Raw genomic sequence first — 20,355 nt, 5'->3', positions numbered from 1 at the left:
GACAGTGGTATTAGGGCATTAGGAGGGTATTAGTGGAGATGGTAGCTTTGGAAGAATCAGCTGTCCCCAGGGTGGGTAAACCTGTGCCCAGAGTTCCCCATATTGCTCAGCATCACCCTCAGGCCTGATAATCACTGAGGTGGCCTGGTGAGAGGAGGGGGAAATGGAAATTAGTCATGAACTTTGCATAATCACATCTCTGTCACTGACCACCCCCAGGTGCTATCTGAGGTCTGTGGGCAGGACATCACCACCAAGCACATGCTCCCTACAGTCCTGCGTATGGCTGGGGACCCTGTCGCCAATGTCCGGTTCAATGTGGCCAAGTCCCTACAGAAGATAGGGCCTATCCTCGACAACAGGTGAGGCCTGGATCGTCCCCCATCATGGGCAGGGCTTGTTCTAGACATCTTAATCTTTGACTTTTGAAGTTGGAGCCTGGGGTTTGAGACCCTGTATGGCTCTTGGCTTGCTGTGTGAGCTTGGCCTAGCTCTTCATCTTCCCAAGATCTTAGTTTCCTCAAATGTGGAATAAGAATTCCATGGCCTATCTCACAGTGGGAGGGAGTGGGAGGGTGGCAGTTCTATATACTAGTAGCAACAGGTTAGAAAATGAAATTAACAAATATAAATAATTTTTGTACATATGTGTGTATAATTTGCTATTGCACCAAAACTATCAAATACCAAGGAATTTAATAAAAGATGTACCACATCTTTAGTGAAAACTATGAAACATTGCTTTGAGAAATTAAAGATCTACTTAATATTCATGATTGGGATGGTTCCCCAGATTCACGTATAGATTCACTCTAATTTCAGTAAGTATCAGTGTGTTCTTTATTGAAAATTTGATAAGTTGATTCTGGAATTAACATGGAAATGAAAAGATCTGGAGTAGCAAAGGTGGTCCTAAAAAGAAAAACGTTTGAAGACTACTACCACATATCAATACCTATGATACCACAGTAATTAAAAAGTGAGGCATTGGCACAATAATCTAGCCTAATGAGACAGAATCAAGGACCCAGAAACAGACCTGTGTGTATATAACAGTAAATGCCACTGCAATTCAGGAGGGAAATGTAGGTATTTTCATAGATCGCCAGGTCAGTTGGATATGCTTATGGGTGGGAGGGAACAACCCCACTTCAATGCATAAGCAAATTAGAGGTAACAGACTGGAATCAGAAAAATACAAAAATAGGGATGCCTGGGTGATTCAGCGGTTTAGCGCCTGCCTGGCCCAGGGCATGATCCTGGGGTCCCGGGATCGGGCTCCCTGCTTCTTCCTCTACCTATGTCTCTGCCTTTCTCTCTGCGTCTCTCATGAATAAATAAATAATAAAAATCTTTTGAAAAAAAAAAAAAGAAAAAACAAAAATAAAGATTCTGGAAGAAAACAGGACAACATCTTCAAGATTTTTTTTAAAGATTTATTTATTTATTCATGAGAGACACACAGAGAGAGGTAGAGGGAGAAGCAGGCTCCCCACAGGGAGCCTGATGGGGGACTTGTCCCACCCACATCCCAGGATCACACCCTGAGCCAAAGGCAGATGCTCAACTGCTGAGCCACCCAGGCATCCCAACATCTTGAAGACTTGAAAGGATTTGTTAAATTACTCAGATCTGTTAAATAGCTCCCCAGGGAGAAGGGTGATTTCACCTTCAGTAAAAAGAACTTCATTAAAAGAGAACATTATGAGAGCAAAATGGTGTGCCACTGATGGGGAGGATGTACTTGTAAGACATATTTGTGACAGAGGACTAACTCATCCAGAGTACTTTTCTGCTAATCAATAAGACAAACACCCAAGTAAGAGATGGGCAGAACCCAACTTGAACAAGCACTTTCAAAAGATCTCATGGCCGGGATCCCTGGGTGGCGCAGCGGTTTGGCGCCTGCCTTTGGCCCAGGGCGCGATCCTGGAGACCTGGGATCGAATCCCACATCGCGCTCCTGGTTCATGGAGCCTGCTTCTCCCTCTGCCTGTGTCTCTGCCCCTCTCTCTCTCTGTGACTATCATAAATAAATTTAAAAAAAATTAAAAAAAAAAAGAAAAGATCTCATGGCCAATATGCATGTGACAGGATGCTCATCATCATCAGACATTGGGAAATTATAAATGAAAAGACACCCCAGAATGGCTAATTTAAAAAAAAAAAAAAAAAAAACCTCAGGAACATTTGGTGTTGGTAGAATGACTGGAGTCCTCATACAAGGGCATATATCCAAGAGAAATGAGTGCTTTTTTTCCTAGCAAAAGGTCGTTTGTTGTAGCTTTCTTTATATTAGCCATGAACTGAAAACAGCCCAAGTCCTTGTCCACAGTACAGTGGTATAAATCGTGGTTTGTTCATACAATGGGAGACTGTTCAGTGCGACTGTTGCTCTGCTTAACAACACAGATATTCTCCCCAACATCATGTTTGGCGAGAAGCCAGACCCAAGAAAGCATAGTCTGATTCCATTTATATTATGTTCAAAAATAGGCAAAACAGATCTAGGTGGTAGAAGTAAGAATGGTAGTTGTATGGGGCAGAGGAACAGCCTCTTAACTGGAGAGGGACATGCCTTCATTTCCCCAGACGCTTGACTTTCAATGGTGGTAGATTTTCAAGGGCCCCTCACTTAGGAGTAGATACCTCCCTTTGGCTGCTCTCAGGCTGGGTACTTCTCCTTTGGCACTTAATACTTCTCTCTTAATTATCGTCAGTTTGGTCTGTGTCTTTCTCCGTGTCTTCCTCCTAGCCCAAGTTCTACACAGGCAAGAATCAGATGTTGGATTTACCACTCTGATCACACTTAATGCAGAGTAGGCCTCAGTAAATATGTCAAATAAATATGTCCATTTGCTGAGCCTCAGAGACTTGAGGTTTTTATGATTCTGTATTCCACTTTCCCAGACTGTCTGACCTCCCTTTGCCTATTCTGGACCCCCGAGATCTCTGTGCTGGTTTTAGACTTCAGCCTGCAAAGTAATTTAATCTCCGGGCTCACGTGCCATCGGTATCTGTGGCCCCCTCCTTGCCCAGGAGCCCTCACCCAGCCTAGCGTGGCTCACCCTTCCTTTGCCTTCCCTTTCTCCTTCCAGCACATTGCAGAGCGAGGTCAAGCCCATCCTAGAGAAGCTAACCCAGGACCAGGATGTGGATGTCAAGTACTTTGCCCAGGAGGCTCTGACTGGTAAGGCGTGAACTCGGAGACCCCAATGGGAGGGTGGTATGCAAGGATGGGCTTAGGCCTGAGAATAGCAGCTCCTGGGAGGGGGGATATGCAGAAGCAGTTTGTGGGCAGAAGGCTAGCCGTGGTTCTGACTCCCGCCTGTTCCTATTCCCCTAGTTCTGTCTCTCGCCTGATGCTGGAAGAGGAGCCAACGCCGGCCTCTGGTGTCCACCCTCTCTCCCCCCAAGTCCCTTCCTCGGGGAGATGGTGGGGGGCCTTTGGCTGTCACTCCCTGTGCATGGTCTGACCCCAGGCGCCTTCCCTCAGCACGGTTCTTCCTCTCCCCAGCCTGGGAATCTGACTGCTCACTCTCCACCTCCTTAAGAGGCTTGGGGAGCACAAGGTGGGACAGGGCAGTGACCCTGGGAGGAAGGGGCCACTTCTGCCCTCAGGGGAGAGATGTGAGCATCCCAGGTCACTGGCTCCTGCTGCTGTAATGGGGACCTGTACCCCATCTACTCCACCTCCTTTCTCCCTTCCTCTCTCTCCCTCCCGTTCAGTGGTTTTTGTGTGTATGTGTGTGTCAACTGTGCCGTTTTTATTTTATTCTTGTTTTCCCTTTTCACAGAGAAATAAAGGTCTAGAAATAGCTGGTCCTCTGGTTTTAGTCAATAGCATGGAAGAGGGGTGCCACACCAGGCCATGGTCTCTACTCTCTCTAAAAAAGACCTAATTATTGGCTTGGAATTTCTTTGGGAACCACCAGAAGTGTAGGTGGCCTATGTTGTAGAAGGTCCATGAGGTCTCTGGCCAGCAGAGTTCCATGGTGGAGCTTAGTTTCACAGACATTAGTTGAGCATGTGGTGGTTCAGAGCCAGACTGCCTGGGTACAGATCCTAGTTCTTTTAGTTAATGGCTTCCTGACCTTGAGTAGGTTACCAAGTTCCTCTGAACTCAGTTTTGTACTTTGTAGCATGGGGATAATGATAGAATCTAGATCACAGCATAAAGACTAAATGAGTTAATACATGTAAAATGGGTAACTGCTGCATGGCATGTGAGAAGCAGTCGAGTCAGCTGTAACTTGCTGGAGAGCCCCACCGTGGATTAGTCCCTGCCCCTGAGGAAGTCTCAGGAAAATCAGGGTGTAACGGAATGAGAAGGGGACTGGCAAGATGGAATCCATTGTCCTTCAATATCTGTTCTCCCTTTTCTTCACTAATAAAGACACTGATTTGTAGCTGGGCACATGTTTGCCTGGTTTCAAGGCGTTTTCCCAGGTCTCTTGACATTCGGTGTGGTGTTGACTAAATCATGGCCAATATCATGTGGACAGAAGTGGTGTGTGCTGCTTCTAGGAAATGTTCCTAAAGGAGGAGACATATGCCCCCTGCTTTTCCTTCTTGCTGCACTTCAGACTGTAGATCAGATGGGTGGAGTGGGAGTAGCCATCTTGGGCCAGGGAGTGATTTTATGAGCATAAGCCCAGCAAGGTGGCAGAACCAGATAAGAGGAGCCTGGGTCCCTGATGCTGTGAAAACCTACACCAGTATTAGTTACCTGGGAAAGTTAAACTGTTTGAGTGACTGTTTATTTGGGGTTTCATCACTTGCAGGTCACCCGAATTCTAACTGATGCAGGGGCCAAAGAGCTCCGGAGAGAGGAGCAAGAGACTTAGTGGATGGTGGTACGTGTAAGGTTTCACAAAGGACATAATACTGAGTGAAATTCTGCTCAGTAGGGTGGAGGGGAAATTGGCACTGGGTGGCAGTGATTTCACCAGCCCAGCTCTCATGTTACTGAGTCCCTACTGTTTGTTAGGCCCAGCTGAGTCCTGGGGGATAAGGGTGAAGGAGACCTTGTTCCTCCCATTATTGGCTTATGTTATTTTCATAGGGAGGACCTGTGGTTTAAGTTTGGTCCCCCACCCTGCACCTAAACACATATGTACTGTACTCCCCTAGGATATAAATATTTGAAGGACTCATTGAGTGAAGAATTGAGGTTGGGAAGTGGGGCAGTATGGTCACTCTTAGCATGCTGAATGTTCAAGTTCAGTCAGCAGTCTACTACTAATTGCTGAAAGAACATTCAAATGAATGCTCCATCATGTTTCATTTTTATTTTACTAGCTAACAACTCACGCCCAAAACTTAGTGATTAAAACAATGAAAATGTATTATTCCTCATAATTCTGTGGTCTGGGCTCAGCTCAGTTGGAAGGTTCCTCTGCTCCATATGGTATCTACTGGGGCTGGAAATTTTCAAGATGACTTCTTCAACCCCATGTCTGGGTTGAAGGCCTCAGCTGAGGCCTGGTACAACATCTCTCCAGGGTGGCTGGATCTCTTTATCTGATGGTTCCAAAGCAGTTTCCAAGAGAACAAGTCCCGGTTTACAAGTGCTTTAAAACCTCTCCTTGCATCACAAGCTGAATGAACCAAGTCACATGGCTAATCCCAGAATCCGTGCAGGAGGGGACCTCGTAAGATGTGAAAAATCTAGAGATATGGTTCACTGGGGATGCCAGTGTGACAGTCAACAACACATGTTCCAGAGAGAAACTATGAGTTCTTAGCTCTGCCACAGATAGGTAGAGGCATCAACAGCATAAGGAGAGGAGGTGATTACAGAGTATATAGAGCATTTGGAATAAGCTGAAGATCTAAACTTAATCCTGGAACAGCAGCCACAGGGGTTTTTGGTAAAGGAGTGACACTATCAGAATTGAAGGGGGGAGAATCTGGGGGATGTGGTCTAAGCAAGAGAGGAGTTTTGAGCTGGAGGGAGATACTGTGGAGTTGGGGAAGTTATAGGTAAAAGGAAACAAAAGCTTCTCAAGAAGACAGATTGGGACTTGGTGACACCTGGATAGGGGAGTAAAGGGAAGGATGCAGTCATCTTGGGAACCAGGATTCAAGTCACCTGCTCTTCCCTGGGAAAGGAGGGTTCCTGGAAATCCACACATGGTTTAACATCTCCAACCTTTTGTACGTGACATGAACCTCTACCTGAAAAGCTTTCCCTCCAGGCTTAATTGGGAAACAGAAGTAATGTGATTATTACATTAACACAGAAGTCAACATAAAATAGAACAGATACCATGAAGCGCACATACAATAAGTTGGTAAATGCTTTCCAAATTTGCCCATTATTAAACACAAAAGACTGGGATGCCTGGGTGGCTCAGTGGTTGAACATCTGCCTTCAGCTCAGGGCATGATCCTGGGATCCAGGATCGAGTCCCACATCGGGCTCTGCAGGGAGCCTGCTTCTCCCTCTGCTTGTGTCTCTGTCTCTCATGAATAAATAAATCTTAAAAAAAAAAAAAAAAACACGAAAGACTAATTCTGTTAAAGTCAAATTATTTGACCACATTCATTTGGATATTTTTATCAAGAGGTACATGTAGGACATAAGAACTGAAGTAGATAAATGCATTTCATGTAAGCAAGATAATCAACTAGAAGGATAAAAATAAGTATTTTAAATTCTGAATTTTACATTCTTATATGCAATTTTCCAATATTATTGCCTGATGGGTAATCATAATCAGATTGATATGTGCACGTTTGTGTATTTACCACCACTCTTGTCACTATTTCATATGATTCCAAGGGGGATGAGTGAATAAATGAATGAACATTGGGTGAGGGATGCCTGGATGGCTCAGCGGTTGAGCTTCTGCCTTTGGCTCAGGGTGTGATCCTGGATCCAGGATTGAGTCCCACATTGGGCTCCGTGCAGGGAGCCTGCTTCTCCCTCTGCCTGTCTCTGCCTCTGTGTGTGTGTGTGTGTGTGTGTATGTGTGTGTGTGTCATGAATAAATAAAATCTTAAAAAAAATTGGGTGAAAACATTGTTTACATTTTCTTCCTAGATGAGGGCCTTTGTATTCTGTAGGCAAAACAGAGCATGGATGCCTTGTGGTCAGGCTTATGAACAGAAAGGGGTTGACAGTTGGGAAACTGATTACTGAAATGGTGCTCAAGAGATCCAGTTGGGATTATCAAAAAGAGACAAAATGACTTGAAAGATGGAGGAGAGGATGTTAAAGTAGACAAAGATGTTCAGGAGAAGGATGGTTTTGGTGGCTGTAGATTCATTCAGGTGATGATGTGGAGGAGACATTGGTTCTGTGAATGTGTTGGACCTTCTGCCTGTGCCTGTACAGGATGAAGACCATGCAGCTACTGGCCCAGAGCATGAGCCCCAAACATAGCACATCCAGGGAATGATAACACTGCATACAATTTGAGTTTCTGGCTTTGTCATGCTGAACCAAAGAACAGTTTCCAAAATTGTGATGTTTTTGTTGCTCTGTTTACTGGTGGTATACATAAGAAAAATGGTATTTACCAGCATATGCAGGATCCAGCACAGGGTTATGGAGGTGCTTATGTCCTTGGGAGCTTTCACTATAAGCTCTGTTACCTGGAGTTCCTGGGACTGATGATGATGGTCTGGAAGACACTCCAGAGGCAGGTGATACTGTGGACACAACTGTACAGAAAAGTTTGCATCCAAAATCATAAAGGAAATGTCTCAACCCAAAAGGTATTGAGTGGGGACTCCTTTAGGCAGAATGCCCAAGGAGTTGGCTGAAATCAGGTGCTTGAGGATCAAATCTTTGGACCTTAGCCTGCACCCAATGAAGTAAAGGATTATAAAATGGTAAAGAAGAGAAATTGCCCAGTATTCCAGCCATAATCTGTGATGAGATCATCCCCATTGCCAGATACCCAGCAGTCATCTTGTCAGTTCGCAGTGACTGAGTTTATCTTCTTAACTAAGTTTTCCACAGGTAGAATGTGTAACCTTTAAAGAGCCCTCTTAATGTAAAATCACTTTTGTGAAGGCACTCATGAGAACTTCACGCTTCACAAATTTACGAAGCCAGCGCCACTATGGCTGTAACTAAAAGATGGAGAGAACAGACACAGAAAGGTTAAGTATTTGTCAAAATCTACTGCTTGTGACAGAGCAGGGACTTGAAATGAATTGGGATGTGTCAAAATTCCAGAAATAGCAAATTTAAAACACCCAAATCAACAAATAGTAAGTATTGTGCATATGAGAACTATTCATGAACAAGAAGCTTTCAAATTTAAAACATGAAGATCAGGGGCATGATGTTCCAGGATGGTTTATAACCTGATTACAGTGAATGGTATTATAATGGGGCTTTCTAGATTACAAGAGATTGGTTAAAAGTAATTTTGATTATCAGAGGCATTCATAGGAAATAACCTATATATTGCTTATGTTCATGAAATAGGCTAGGTTTTAAGTTTTTCTTATGTGGCTTAAAAGATTCTGTCTGATCAGGGAATTTTTAAGTCCAGTGTCCATTTTGTATTTAATTTCAAAGCTGGTAACAATGCGTTTAACTACCATCCTCTACTAAAAGCTAGTTAGCTGTGTGTGTGTGTGTGTGTGTATATATATATATGTGTGTGTGTATATATATATGTATATATATGTGTGTGTGTGTGTGATTTTATTTATTCATGAGAGAGAGAAAAAGGCAGAAGCACAGGCAGAGGGAGAAACAGGCTTCATGCAGGAAGCCTGATGCAGGACTCGATCCCGGGTCTCCAGGATCATGCCCTGGGCTGAAGGCGGCGCTAAACCACTGAGCCACCTGGGCTGCCCCAGACTTATATTTAGTTTTGATTTTTACACCTTGTCATTTGACTTTAGATTTTTGTTATTGTAGTGTTGGATGTAGCAAGTTTCCATTTATTTGTAAAGATTTATAGTCCAATATCAATTACGAATAAAGCTTTAGATACCTTAATAAATGTAGATGCACTTCTGGCAACAGGATACTGTAGGAAACTGCTCCATCACAAGTTGTGTATAATGGATGTAAGGCTGGCTAGATATTAGGGTGGCAACAAAAACTTGCTTTTGTATCAACACAAGTATAATGGTACCTATCACAGGAAGTGTTGTATAATCACATACCTTACATTTGGGGACATAAAACACTAATACATGACAATGCTATAGGCTAAAAACTAAATTACTAATTTTATTTTTTTTTTTAATTTTTTTTTTTATTTATTTATGATAGTCACAGAGAGAGAGAGAGAGAGAGAGAGAGAGAGAGAGGCAGAGACACAGGCAGAGGGAGAAGCAGGCTCCATGCACCGGGAGCCCGATGTGGGATTCGATCCCGGGTCTCCAGGATCGCGCCCTGGGCCAAATGCAGGCGCCAAACCGCTGCGCCACCCAGGGATCCCTAAATTACTAATTTTAGATAACATATTTACCTATTAATACCTGAATTAAGTAAAATTATTTGCAACAGTGCAGTATTTATAAATGATGACAGGGATCCCTGGGTGGCGCAGCTGTTTAGCGCCTGCCTTTGGCCCAGGGCATGATCCTGGAGACCCGGGATCGAATCCCATGTCAGGCTCCCGGTGCATGGAGCCTGCTTCTCCCTTTGCCTATGTCTCTGCCTCTCTGTGTGTGTGTGTGACTATCATAAATTAAAATAAATAAATAAATATATATATATATATAAATGATGACATATATGCAAAATGGCATTGTGTAAGGCATGAAATTTTGTGCATTTTATGAGTTGATAAAGATTTTTGGATTGTCATGAGAATATAAATAGTACTTTTTTTTTTAACATCAGTTTTAGTCTCAGCAAAATTGAGTGGAGGCTACAGCAATTTCCCATATACTCACTGTCAAAATCCCACACCAGAGTGTTACCTTTGTTACAATTGATGAAAATATTTTCAAACGGGGAAACAAGATGATATGAGCCAGACAGTTGTGTGAAATACATAATTATGGTAACTCTTCCTTTAATTTTCCTCCCCTAAATTTAAGGGTAAAAATAGCCTCAATATAATCAGACTGTAGTGTTTTCAAGAGACAATTAGGATCTCCATAAATTATCTTCAGAGTTAGAGAAAACCTTTCCATTCAAGCCATTACCATTTGGATACACTTTCTACACAGGGACAGGTGAGTCCTGTAAATTCATCTTACTCTTTATAAGGTGTTAAGGGAGTTATAAGGTTTATAAAGAGGTGTTATAGGTATACTTCTAGTAATCCTGAAATTTTGGTCTAAGATCACTTTAAAGTAGGCTGAACAGCAGACTGATCTTACCACTACATCCTTAAGCACCTTAAAAATCAGGTTTTATTCCTTGCATTAAACACCAGCAATCACTGTCAGAGAGGATTATATTACATTGTATTAGAATCCATCAGGTAGGGTCTAGGACTCCCATCTCTCTACTAGTTCACCCTGTTCCTCAGGAATTAATTCTTCCTGTGTGCCTTGGCACTGGACCAGATTCAAAACCAGAGAATGCCTTTTTTTTTTCCTGATATGAACACTTATGCCAAATCCCGATCTGCCTCCTTCCCTTAAAGACTCTGCCTCTCAGAGTGAAATAGAAAATACTTTCCTGCTGCCAGGAGAGTGGGCTCTGTAGTGGCCACTATGGGCAGAACATAGGTAGCTAGAATCTGACATGGGGGTCTTGATTCTGTGAAGTTACCTCCCTTGGAACTGCGCTTGTCATTTCATCTGCAGTGTAGGCTTTGGGAGTTGAGACTATTTCAGAAAACTTTTTCCTGTTGGTAATTACCAAAAACAATTAGAAGTTTCTAGTTAGCATCTCCTAAGAGAGTATTAGAATGATTTTGAGAGACTCTTTTCCATTATCCCTGGAGGCAAACAGTCTCACACAGGGGACAGTGGGAAATGCTGAGGTCTGCCATATGAAGGACTGGCAGTGATTATGTTTGTCTCAGTGGGCTCTTTGCTTCCTCTCTCTAGAAGTTTCCCCAATGTCTAGTTCTTTCCCAGTCTTCATTCCCCTGAGCTGAACCATAATTTAAGTAATTAGCAAAGAAATGGAATAAGACAAAATACTTAGGAAGAGTTTTCAAAGATGCAAATAGATGGAAGAATATGATGGCAACAATTGACAATCAGAAATAATTGAACTCAGCACACATCAGGTTCAACTACTTTGAACCCATTCACACAATTCAATGCCAATTATTAATGGAAATTTTTGTAGGAAAATATACTTTAACATTGTTGACCTCCCTCTAATGATAGGAAGTAGAACAGTAGCCACAGAAGAAAGAGAACATTCGGGATCCCTGGGTGGCGCAGCGGTTTGGTGCCTGTCTTTGGCCCAGGGCGCGATCCTGGAGACCCGGGATCGAATCCCACATCGGGCTCCCGGTGCATGGAGCCTGCTTCTCCCTCTGCCTGTGCCTCTGCCTCTCTCTCTCTATGACTATCATTAAAAAAAAAAAAAAACCATTTAAAAAAAAAAAAAAAAAGAACATTCTAAAAGAGCCCCTCACAGAGCCCATCACAAAAGCACTGGGATCAGATGGTTTAACAGGTAGATTCTACAATTCCTGAAACTATCAGAAAAGCCAGTGCTACTTACCTAATTCCAGAGAAGAAAATGGTTACTAATTCTCCATACTTATTTTGGCTAAATTTGCTGTGTGAGCACTTGACACTTTGGTAATTAAGAAACATAAATTCAAGACAGCCCAGGTGGCTCGGCAGTTTAGCGTCATCTTCGGTCCAGGGTGTGGTCCTGGAGCCTGCTTTCTCTCTCTCTCTCTCTCTCTCTCTCTCTCTCTCTCTCTCTCTCCATGAATAAGTAAAATATTTTTAAAAAATAAATTCAAAGTTCAAGTTGATTCTTTGATTTTTTCCTACAAACAAATCCACAGTTTGATCCAGATTCACTAACCAGTCACCCCCAATGTTCAAGTCAGGGTTTAGAGCTACAATGGTGGGCAATTCAGATGTCTCATATACACAAATTCATTTACACATTTATGCAGAGAGACAAATGCATGCACACAGTGAAATACTCATGCACTCACTGTGACACCGTCTTAGTTGCACACAAACATCCTGAAACACCACGCACAAGTTTACACTTATTTATAAACAGATAATGACATTCACACAACTTCACAGTTCCTCCTTTTCATGAAACCACACACAGTCACCAGGTTTGTGTGAATCTCAATAGTATCTTCTTACACAGAAGAATAGTTATATCTCCATACTTTTGGATGCCTAAGAAGGAGCCTTCTCCTCCCCCTTTATGATCCTAATCCTGTAAGAGCGTACAAAGGCAGTATTTATAATAAGTTGGGATGTGTGGTGGGAATGTTAGGGTGTGTGAGGGAGTGGCAGTGCGTAGGTATGTGACAGAGCAGGTGAGAGGCACAGGGAAAGCAGGAACCAGGGACAAGATGGTTGTTCACTGGTTCTGGGATGAGGGGACAGGAGCGCAGGAGAAGAAAGAAGGCAGAGGGGGAAAAAGATAAGTGTGCTCAGTGTCACAAGGAGCATTGCCACGTTTGAGGGTACAAGGAGACAAAGCGCTGGGAAGTGAAGAGGGTGAGGCATACTGGGATCTGGAGAAAGACATCGTTTCATGGAAATGAAGGGGGGTAATGGGTATAGGCACTTTGCAGGGAAGATATTCATGGTTTGTGTTTGGTGAAATTCACAGGAGACAAGGGCTTCGAGGGGTTAAAATCATGGTGGGAGAGGAGGAAGGGGAGAATATGTGTGGTAGGCAGACTTTGAAGGAAGGTAGTGTGGTCCAAGACAGTGTCAGAAGAGGAGAGGGAGGAGAGTCTCCTGGAGGAGACCATGAGCCTGAGGGGAGAGGCAAAAGAGGCATAGGGCAGTGAGGGATCCAGGGAAGGTGATAGGCAGTGGGGGAGCTAGAGAGCCAGGAGAAGGGGTCAGGGGTGATGGGGTAGGGCATGTGGGTGCAGAATGGGTTTGTGTAGGAGTTGAGGCTGAGGGAGTGGATGGTGTGGAATGTAGAGGACTCGGAACGGGGAGATACTGGAATTGGGAGTGGATGTTCAGCAACATGAAGGATGCAGATGGTGTGGTTTGAGGAGGTGATAGAAGGTGAGGAGGGTTGCACTCAAGTCCCTAGAGTAATGGTCTTGTAGGGACAGATGTCAGAAAGATGATGGGAAGGAGGTTGGGGTACAATGCAGATGTCTAACAGGATTGCATGTGGATGAGGGGTGTGTGGCGGTTTAGCAGGTAGTTTGGGCTCCTGGGGTGGGGATGTGGAGGATGCCAATAGAAGAGGGATGTGTGATGGGCACCTTGGTGGCTCAGTTGGTTAAATGTCTGCCTTCAGCTCAGGTCATGATCCCAGGGTTCTGGGATGGAGTCCCACTTCCAGCTCTCTGCTCAGCAGGGAGTCTGTTTCTCCCTCTGTCCCTCCCCCTTGCTCATGCTCTCTCTCTCTCTCTCTCAAATAAATAAAATCTTTTTTTAAAAAGAGGGGTGTATGGTAAGGTAGAGGATCAATGGAGATGGGAGGGATGGATGACACAGGGCAGATTGGAGGCCACTGTTTTACCCCCATTTATTCCCAATTTATAGTCCAATTACAAGCGTCATGTACAGTTTCTAACTTCAGCTTAGGAGGCAAACTTTTGCTCATGTAAAATTTCTTCCATATCATGAAATAGAAATTAAAATATGAGAGGAAAAAATGCAGTTTGGGGTAGCAGTACAACAGTTCATTGGGAAATCAGATGTAGGACGTGGCCTGGATGGGTCAGGTTGGAGAGGCTATTGACTGGTATCTAGCCAGTTGGAAGTGTTGAGAAGAACTGTCCTGTCCCAAGCTCTGTGTATATGTGTGTTGTGGTATTTCTAAGGTCTAACACTTTATTTTAAGCTACATGAGCTTTCATGAGCTTTTTTTAAAATTATTTTATTTTATTTTATTTTATTTATTTATGATAGGCACAAAGTGAGAGAGAGAGAGAGAGAGAGAGAGGCAGAGACATAGACAGAGGGAGAAGCAGGCTCCATGCACCGGGAGCCCGACGTGGGATTTGATCCCGGGTGTCCAGGATCGCGCCCTGGGCCAAAGGCAGGTGCTAAACCGCTGCGCCACCCAGGGATCCCATTTCATGAGCTTTTATTTGTAAACTTTACTGTAAGAAAATAAGACAACTAAAAATTGTAGGGACCTTTTTCTCATTGTTTTTTCCTTCTGAGAAACCATCACAAGTGGTAACCAGTGGTAAAAGAGTTGTAGGTACATTCTTAATTTTTAAAAAACAATAGGCATTTTTTCCAACCCTGGATATAATAGAGACTGGGTGGTTATGTTGTATAGTACATGATAAAAGGGATTTTGTAGGTGCAGTTAAGATTACTAATCAGATGATCTCCAAAGAGAGAGATTGTCCTGGCTTATTGGGTGGATCCAGTGTAATGGAATGAAAGTACTTAAAAGAGAAAGAAGCCAGAGAGATGGAATAGAAGAGAAAATTAGTTGAAGCATGAGGATTGAACACACACGGTTGCTGGCATTGAAAGTAGAGTGTAGGTGGACACACACACAAACGCTCAGGAGGAAATGAATTCTGCAAACGACCTAAAAGATTCTGAAAGTGGATCCTTCCCCAGCATCTCAAGAATACAACCCAAACTGGTAACCCCTTAATGTTGACTTGTGACACCCTAATCAGGTTGCTCAGCCAGATCCCACAGATTTCTGATCTAAGATCTGCAAGAAAATAAATAGGTTTATGAAAACATCACATCTGCTTTGAACTTGTATAAGTTCTATTTGTCAGTTATACCTGAACAAAGCTGGGAGGGGGAGAAGAAAATAGATGTGATAAGATGCTTAAGTTTGGGGACACCTGGGTGGCTCAGTGGTTGAGCGTTTGCCTTTGGCTCAGGGTGTGATCCTGGAGTCCCAGGATTGAGTCCCTCGTAGGGCTCTCCACGTGGAGCCTGCTTCTCCTCCCTCTGCCTGTGTCTCTGCCTCTCTCTCATTGTGTCTCTTGTGAATAAATAAAATCTTTTTTTAAAAAAATGCTTAAGTTTGTGGTAAATTGTTATATCAGTAATATAAAAGTAATACACATGGGAACAATTTTAATGGTAAAATATTTAAGCAATAGAGTAAAAATATTCCTGAATTACCCATGATCTCCAGGTGTAACATTTTCTTTTATCACTGAGCTGTACCCTCCTTCTTACGAAGTTTCAGAACATGTCTGAACTTGTATCAAAATCACACTGCACACACACACACACACACACACACACACCATATTCTGTTTGGGTCAATATCTCCATGGTAGAAAAGTAATGAAAAAAAAAAAAAAAAAGGGATCCCTGGGTGGCGCAGCGGTTTGGCGCCTGCCTTTGGCCCAGGGTGCGATCCTGGAGATCCGGGATCGAATCCCACGTCAGGCTCCCGGTACATGGAGCCTGCTTCTCCCTCTGCCTGTGTCTCTGCCTCTCTCTCTCTCTCTCTCTCTCTCTCTGTGACTATCATAAAATAAAATAAAAATGTAAAAAAAAAATTTTAAAAAAAAGTAATGTTTTTCAAATTGTATAAAAAGAGGTATGGCAGGGGCGCCTGGCTGGCACAGTTGAAAGAGTAGATGACTCTCCATCCTCAGGGTCATGAGTTTAAGTGCCACATTGAGTGTAGAGATTACTAAAAAAATAAATAAACCAAAGAAATGGTACGGCATTTTAGAAGGAAGAGAGGGCACAGCATCCATCCTGGGACTCAGCACTTACCTGAGAAAGACATTCCCTTTTCTCCTCTTGCCCTCTTTTTCATTTCATTTCTTGAAAAATCACAGCTGCATTTTGAAACTAACTATGCCTTGTATATGGAGTTAACATACAGTCCAAATCATAGCATCTGTTTGAATTGTGTTTCCCCAAATTCATATTTTGAAGTCCTAACCCCTGGTACCTCAGAATGTATTTGGAAATAAGGTCATAGTAGGTATATCTCCATGTCCTCAATCTTCATGCTGCCCCTCTTCCCACCTCTCTAGCCCCCAAGACCTGCACCTCACAACCCCTCATATCTTTATCCATCCCCTAGTCTTCCATCTCTTGACTTGCCCCTGCCTCATCCTTCCTTCCACTTTTCTCTCCAACCCTTCCAGAGAGCTCAACCCAATATTCCTTGCCTCCTATCACCTCCATATCTGCCTTCCTCCTCGAGCTATATTTGCCCCCATCCCAGTGACCTCAGTCTATTTTCTGTGTCCTCTATGGTGCATCCCTCAAAATTTCAGCTGTGAAACATGGGGCACTCTCAGCTCTCTGTGTACCCCATACAAACCCCACATCTGTCCTTAGCTTCCTCATGCCCACTATCTCCCCATGCAAGGATTTCATCACCCACCCATTTTTCCTGAGCCCATTACCCCCCATGCAAGGCTCCAGTTTTCCTTCGACCCTCTATTTCTCTCTTGGACCACAGCCACAGCCATACCCTGACAATACACTATAGTTTGTTTTGTGTTGTAGATGTCTTGACCTAGTTTTGGGGCCCTGGCTAGTGGATGGTCAGTCTCCTCTCTTAAGCAGCTGACCACGTCTACACTTCTGCCACTTCCCTAACTGGGGTCTCCCACACTGGGCCATTTTGTAGCAGCTGTGCCCACCCAGGGTCAGGTACCAGACAACTAGGGACAGCCTTCTAGTTTGGAACCTGTAAGATGATTTAAATTAGCCAATGCAAGGGGTGCCCTCTAACCCTAACTAACCCCATATCACTTGCCATGCAGAAGCTGTCCCTACAGCCTCAGCTTACGGTTACCTGTTCCTAGGTGGCAGTCCCCTGTGTAGCCTGTCTGTCCTTCCCTTGTGCAGAGCCATAAGTAATATAGAGTTCTGCCTTCAATTTTTGTGTGCGTGTTACTCTTTGATCCCATCAAATGAGTCTTTAAATCTTATATAACAGAGACCTCTCCTCCCCTGTGTTCTTTACCTCTGTGGACATGAACTTGCCTGTGCCTTTTGCCCAGCCCTGCCTCATTCCTCTACACTGTCCCCTCCCAGATATCCCCTTTGTCTCCATGATTGCTGTAGCCCTTAGCACACAGAGCCCAATATGTGTTCCACCTTCACTGCTTTGCACACTTACCCTCTGTGTGCCCTCAGATACTTCGATGCACTTTAGGTGCACACCACCTCTGAACCCCTGTGTGTATGTGCCCTCTCCTTTCGCACTCTGTATCCCCCAAACCCTATCATCATGAATCCTGCCATCTTACCCTTCTGTCCCCTGTCCCTCTGTCCTCTCCATCACCACCATACTCAGTCACACTCACTCTCCAACTTCATCTCATATGGCAGAGCTCATAGAACTTTTTCTAATTTTTAAAATTGTAGCAAATCTAAATGTAACATAAATTTTACCATCTCAGCTGTTTTAAGTGTACAATTCAGTGGGTAGGTATATTTATATTTTTTTATGCAACCTTATCACCACTGTCCATCCCCAGAACTCTTTTCATCTTGCAGTTCCGAAACACTATACCCATTAAACACAAATTCCCCATCTCTCCTCCCCCCAGGACCCTGGGACCCACCATTCTACTTTCTCTATGATTTTCTATTGTAAGCACCTCATATAAGTGGGATCATACAGGATTTTTCTTCTTTTGACTGGCTCATTTTACTTATCGTAATATCCTCAATGTTGTAGCCTATGACAGGATGTCCTTTTTAAGGCTGAACAGTATTCCACTGTTTGCTTATCCATTCATCTGGTGTTGGACATTTGGGTCACTTACATGTTTTAGCTATTCTGAATAATGCTATGAACATGAGTGCACAAATACCTCTTCAAGACCATGCTTCCAATCCTTTTCAATACATACCTGGAAGTGGGATTGCAGGATCCTGTGGTAATTCTATTTTTAATATTTTATGGAATATTAAAGTTTTCTACAATGGCTGTTATTTTTTTTAATTATTATTTTTTTGAGAGAGAAAGCGTGTGCGTGCAAGCTGGTGGAGGGGCAGAGGGAGAGAATCTCAAGCCGACTTCCCCTGACCACGGAGGCCCCTCAAGGGCTTGATCTCAGGACCCTGAGACCCTGACCTGAGCCAGAACCAAGAGTCAGACTCTTAACGGACTGTGCCACCCAGGCGCCCCTAGTGGCTGTTATTTTTATTCCTACTGTTCCAGCAGAAGGGTTCCAATTTCTCCACATCCTTGCTGTCCTTGCTATTTTCTGATTTTGTTTGTTGTATAATAGTCATGCTAATGAATGTGAGGTGGTATTGCATTGTGGTCTAAATGTAAGACCTAAAGCAATAAAATTCTTAGAAGAAAACATTGGTCAAAATCTTCATGACATTAGATTTGACAATGATTTTTTGGGTGTGACACCAAAGGAACAAGTGACAAAAGGAAACATAAAAAAAAGCAGACTAGGGATCCCTGGGTGGCGCAGCGGTTTGGCGCCTGCCTTTGGCCCAGGGCGCGATCCTGGAGATCCGGGATCGAATCCCACGTCAGGCTTCCGGTACATGGAGCCTGCTTCTCCCTCTGCCTGTGTCTCTGCCTCTCTCTCTCTCTGTATGACTATCATAAGTAAATAAAATTTAAAAAAAAAGCAGACTACATGAAAATTGAAAACTTTTGAGCATCAAAAGTCACTATCAATGAAGTGAAAGGGCCACCAACAAAATGGGAATCGATATTTATAATTCATATATCTGTTAAGGGTTGTATACAGAATATAAAGAGAACTCTACTGAACAGTATAAAAGGGGGGGAACCCAATTTAGTAATTGGCAAACAAACGATTTGAACAGACATTTCTCCAAAGATATACATACAAATGACCATTAAGCACATGAAACATCACAATTCATTAGGGAAATGCAAATCAAAACCACAATGCGATACCACCTCACATTCATTAGTATGACTACTATACAACAAACAAACAAAACCAGAAAATAGCAAGGACAGCAAGGATGTGGAGAAATTGGAACCCTTCTGCTGGAACAGTAGGAATAAAAATAACAGCCACTAGGGGCGCCTGGGTGGCGCAGTCCGTTCAGAGTCTGACTCTTGGTTCTGGCTCAGGTCAGGGTCTCAGGGCCCTGAGATCAAGCCCTTGAGGGGCCTCCGTGGTCAGGGGAAGTCGGCTTGAGATTCTCTCCCTCTTGGGTTAATTTTTGCATGTGGTGTTAGGAAAGGGTCCAACTTCATGCTTTTTCCTGTGGATTCAGCCCTTCCTTCTTTTTCAATGACATTACACCTACAGGAGAAATGTCAGTTCTGAGACGAGGTGAGATCACAGATTGACAAACTTTTCTCTGAGTCTAGCTGCCTCCCGCCCACATGTACTGGCTGTCCTATTGGCTAGTATCTTGTTGAGAATTTTTGCATCCATGTTCATCAGGGATATTGGTCTATAATTCTCCTTTTTGGTGGGGTCTTTGTCTGGTTTTGGAATTAAGGTGATGCTGGCCTCCTAGAACGAATTTGGAAGTACTCCATCTCTTGGGATCCCTGGGTGGCGCAGCGGTTTGGCGCCTGCCTTTGGCCCAGGGCGCGATCCTGGAGACCTGGGATCGAATCCCACATCGGGCTCCCGGTGCATGGAGCCTGCTTCTCCCTCTGCCTGTGTCTCTGCCTCTCTCTCTCTCTCTCTCTCTCTCTGTGACTATCATAAATAAACTTTAAAAAAAATGTACATGTTAAAAAAAAAAGGAAGTACTCCATCTCTTTCTGTATTTCCAAACAGCTTTAGTAGAATATGTATGGTTTCTTCTTTAAACGTTTGATAGAATTCCCCAGGGAAGCCATCTGGCCCTGGACTTTTGTGTCTTGGGAGGTTTTTGATGACTGCTTCAATTTCCTCCCTGGTTATTGGCCTGTTCGGGTTTTCTATTTCTTCCTGTTCCAGTTTTGGTAATTTGTGGCTTTCCAGAAATGCGTCCATTTCTTCTAGATTGCCTAATTTATTGGTGTATAGCTGTTCATGTTTTTAAAATCGTTTGTATTTGGTGTTGGTAGTGATCTCTCCGTTCTCATTCATGATTTTATTAATTTGAGTCCACTCTCTCTTCTTTTTAATAAGGCTGGCTAATAGTTTATCTATCTTATTAATTCTTTCAAAGAACCAACTCCTGGTTCTGTTGATCTGTTTCACAGTTCTTCTGGTCTCGATTTCGTTGAGTTCTGCTCGAATCTTTATTAACTGTCTTCTTCTGCTGGGTGTAGGATCTATTTGCTGTTTTTTTCTCTAGCTCCTTTAGGTGTAAGGTTAGCTTTTGTATTTGAGTTCTTTCTAGTTTTTGGATGGATGCTTGTATTGCGATGTA

General features: G+C 43.4%; 1 protein-coding gene and 1 pseudogene across 2 annotated transcripts in view; one reads left to right on the top strand and one right to left on the bottom strand.

Annotated features, from left to right (window-relative positions):
- Nucleotides 1-5,348, top strand: part of PPP2R1A (protein phosphatase 2 scaffold subunit Aalpha) — a 40,058-nt gene extending 34,710 nt beyond the window's left edge. The window contains exons 13-15 of one of the 2 annotated variants that reach the window (XM_072768944.1): nt 220-362; nt 3,099-3,190; nt 4,785-5,348. In XM_072768944.1, the coding sequence (XP_072625045.1) occupies nt 220-362; nt 3,099-3,190; nt 4,785-4,804 (255 nt within the window). In that variant the 3' untranslated portion in view covers nt 4,805-5,348. Of the gene's footprint in view, nt 1-219; nt 363-3,098; nt 3,191-3,346; nt 3,819-4,784 lie in introns of those variants that run through there. The other variant, XM_072768946.1, reaches the window with a different exon arrangement.
- Nucleotides 5,349-6,502: 1,154 nt separating this feature from the next.
- On the bottom strand, nt 6,503-8,557 carry LOC140600964 (vomeronasal type-1 receptor 4-like; annotated as a pseudogene).
- Between the last annotated feature and the right edge of the window lie 11,798 nt (nt 8,558-20,355).

Source organism: Canis lupus, chromosome 1 (genome assembly GCF_048164855.1).
Source record: "Canis lupus baileyi chromosome 1, mCanLup2.hap1, whole genome shotgun sequence".
NCBI classification, from domain to species: Eukaryota; Metazoa; Chordata; class Mammalia; order Carnivora; family Canidae; genus Canis; species Canis lupus.
This window is presented reverse-complemented; position numbering and strand designations above follow the sequence as displayed.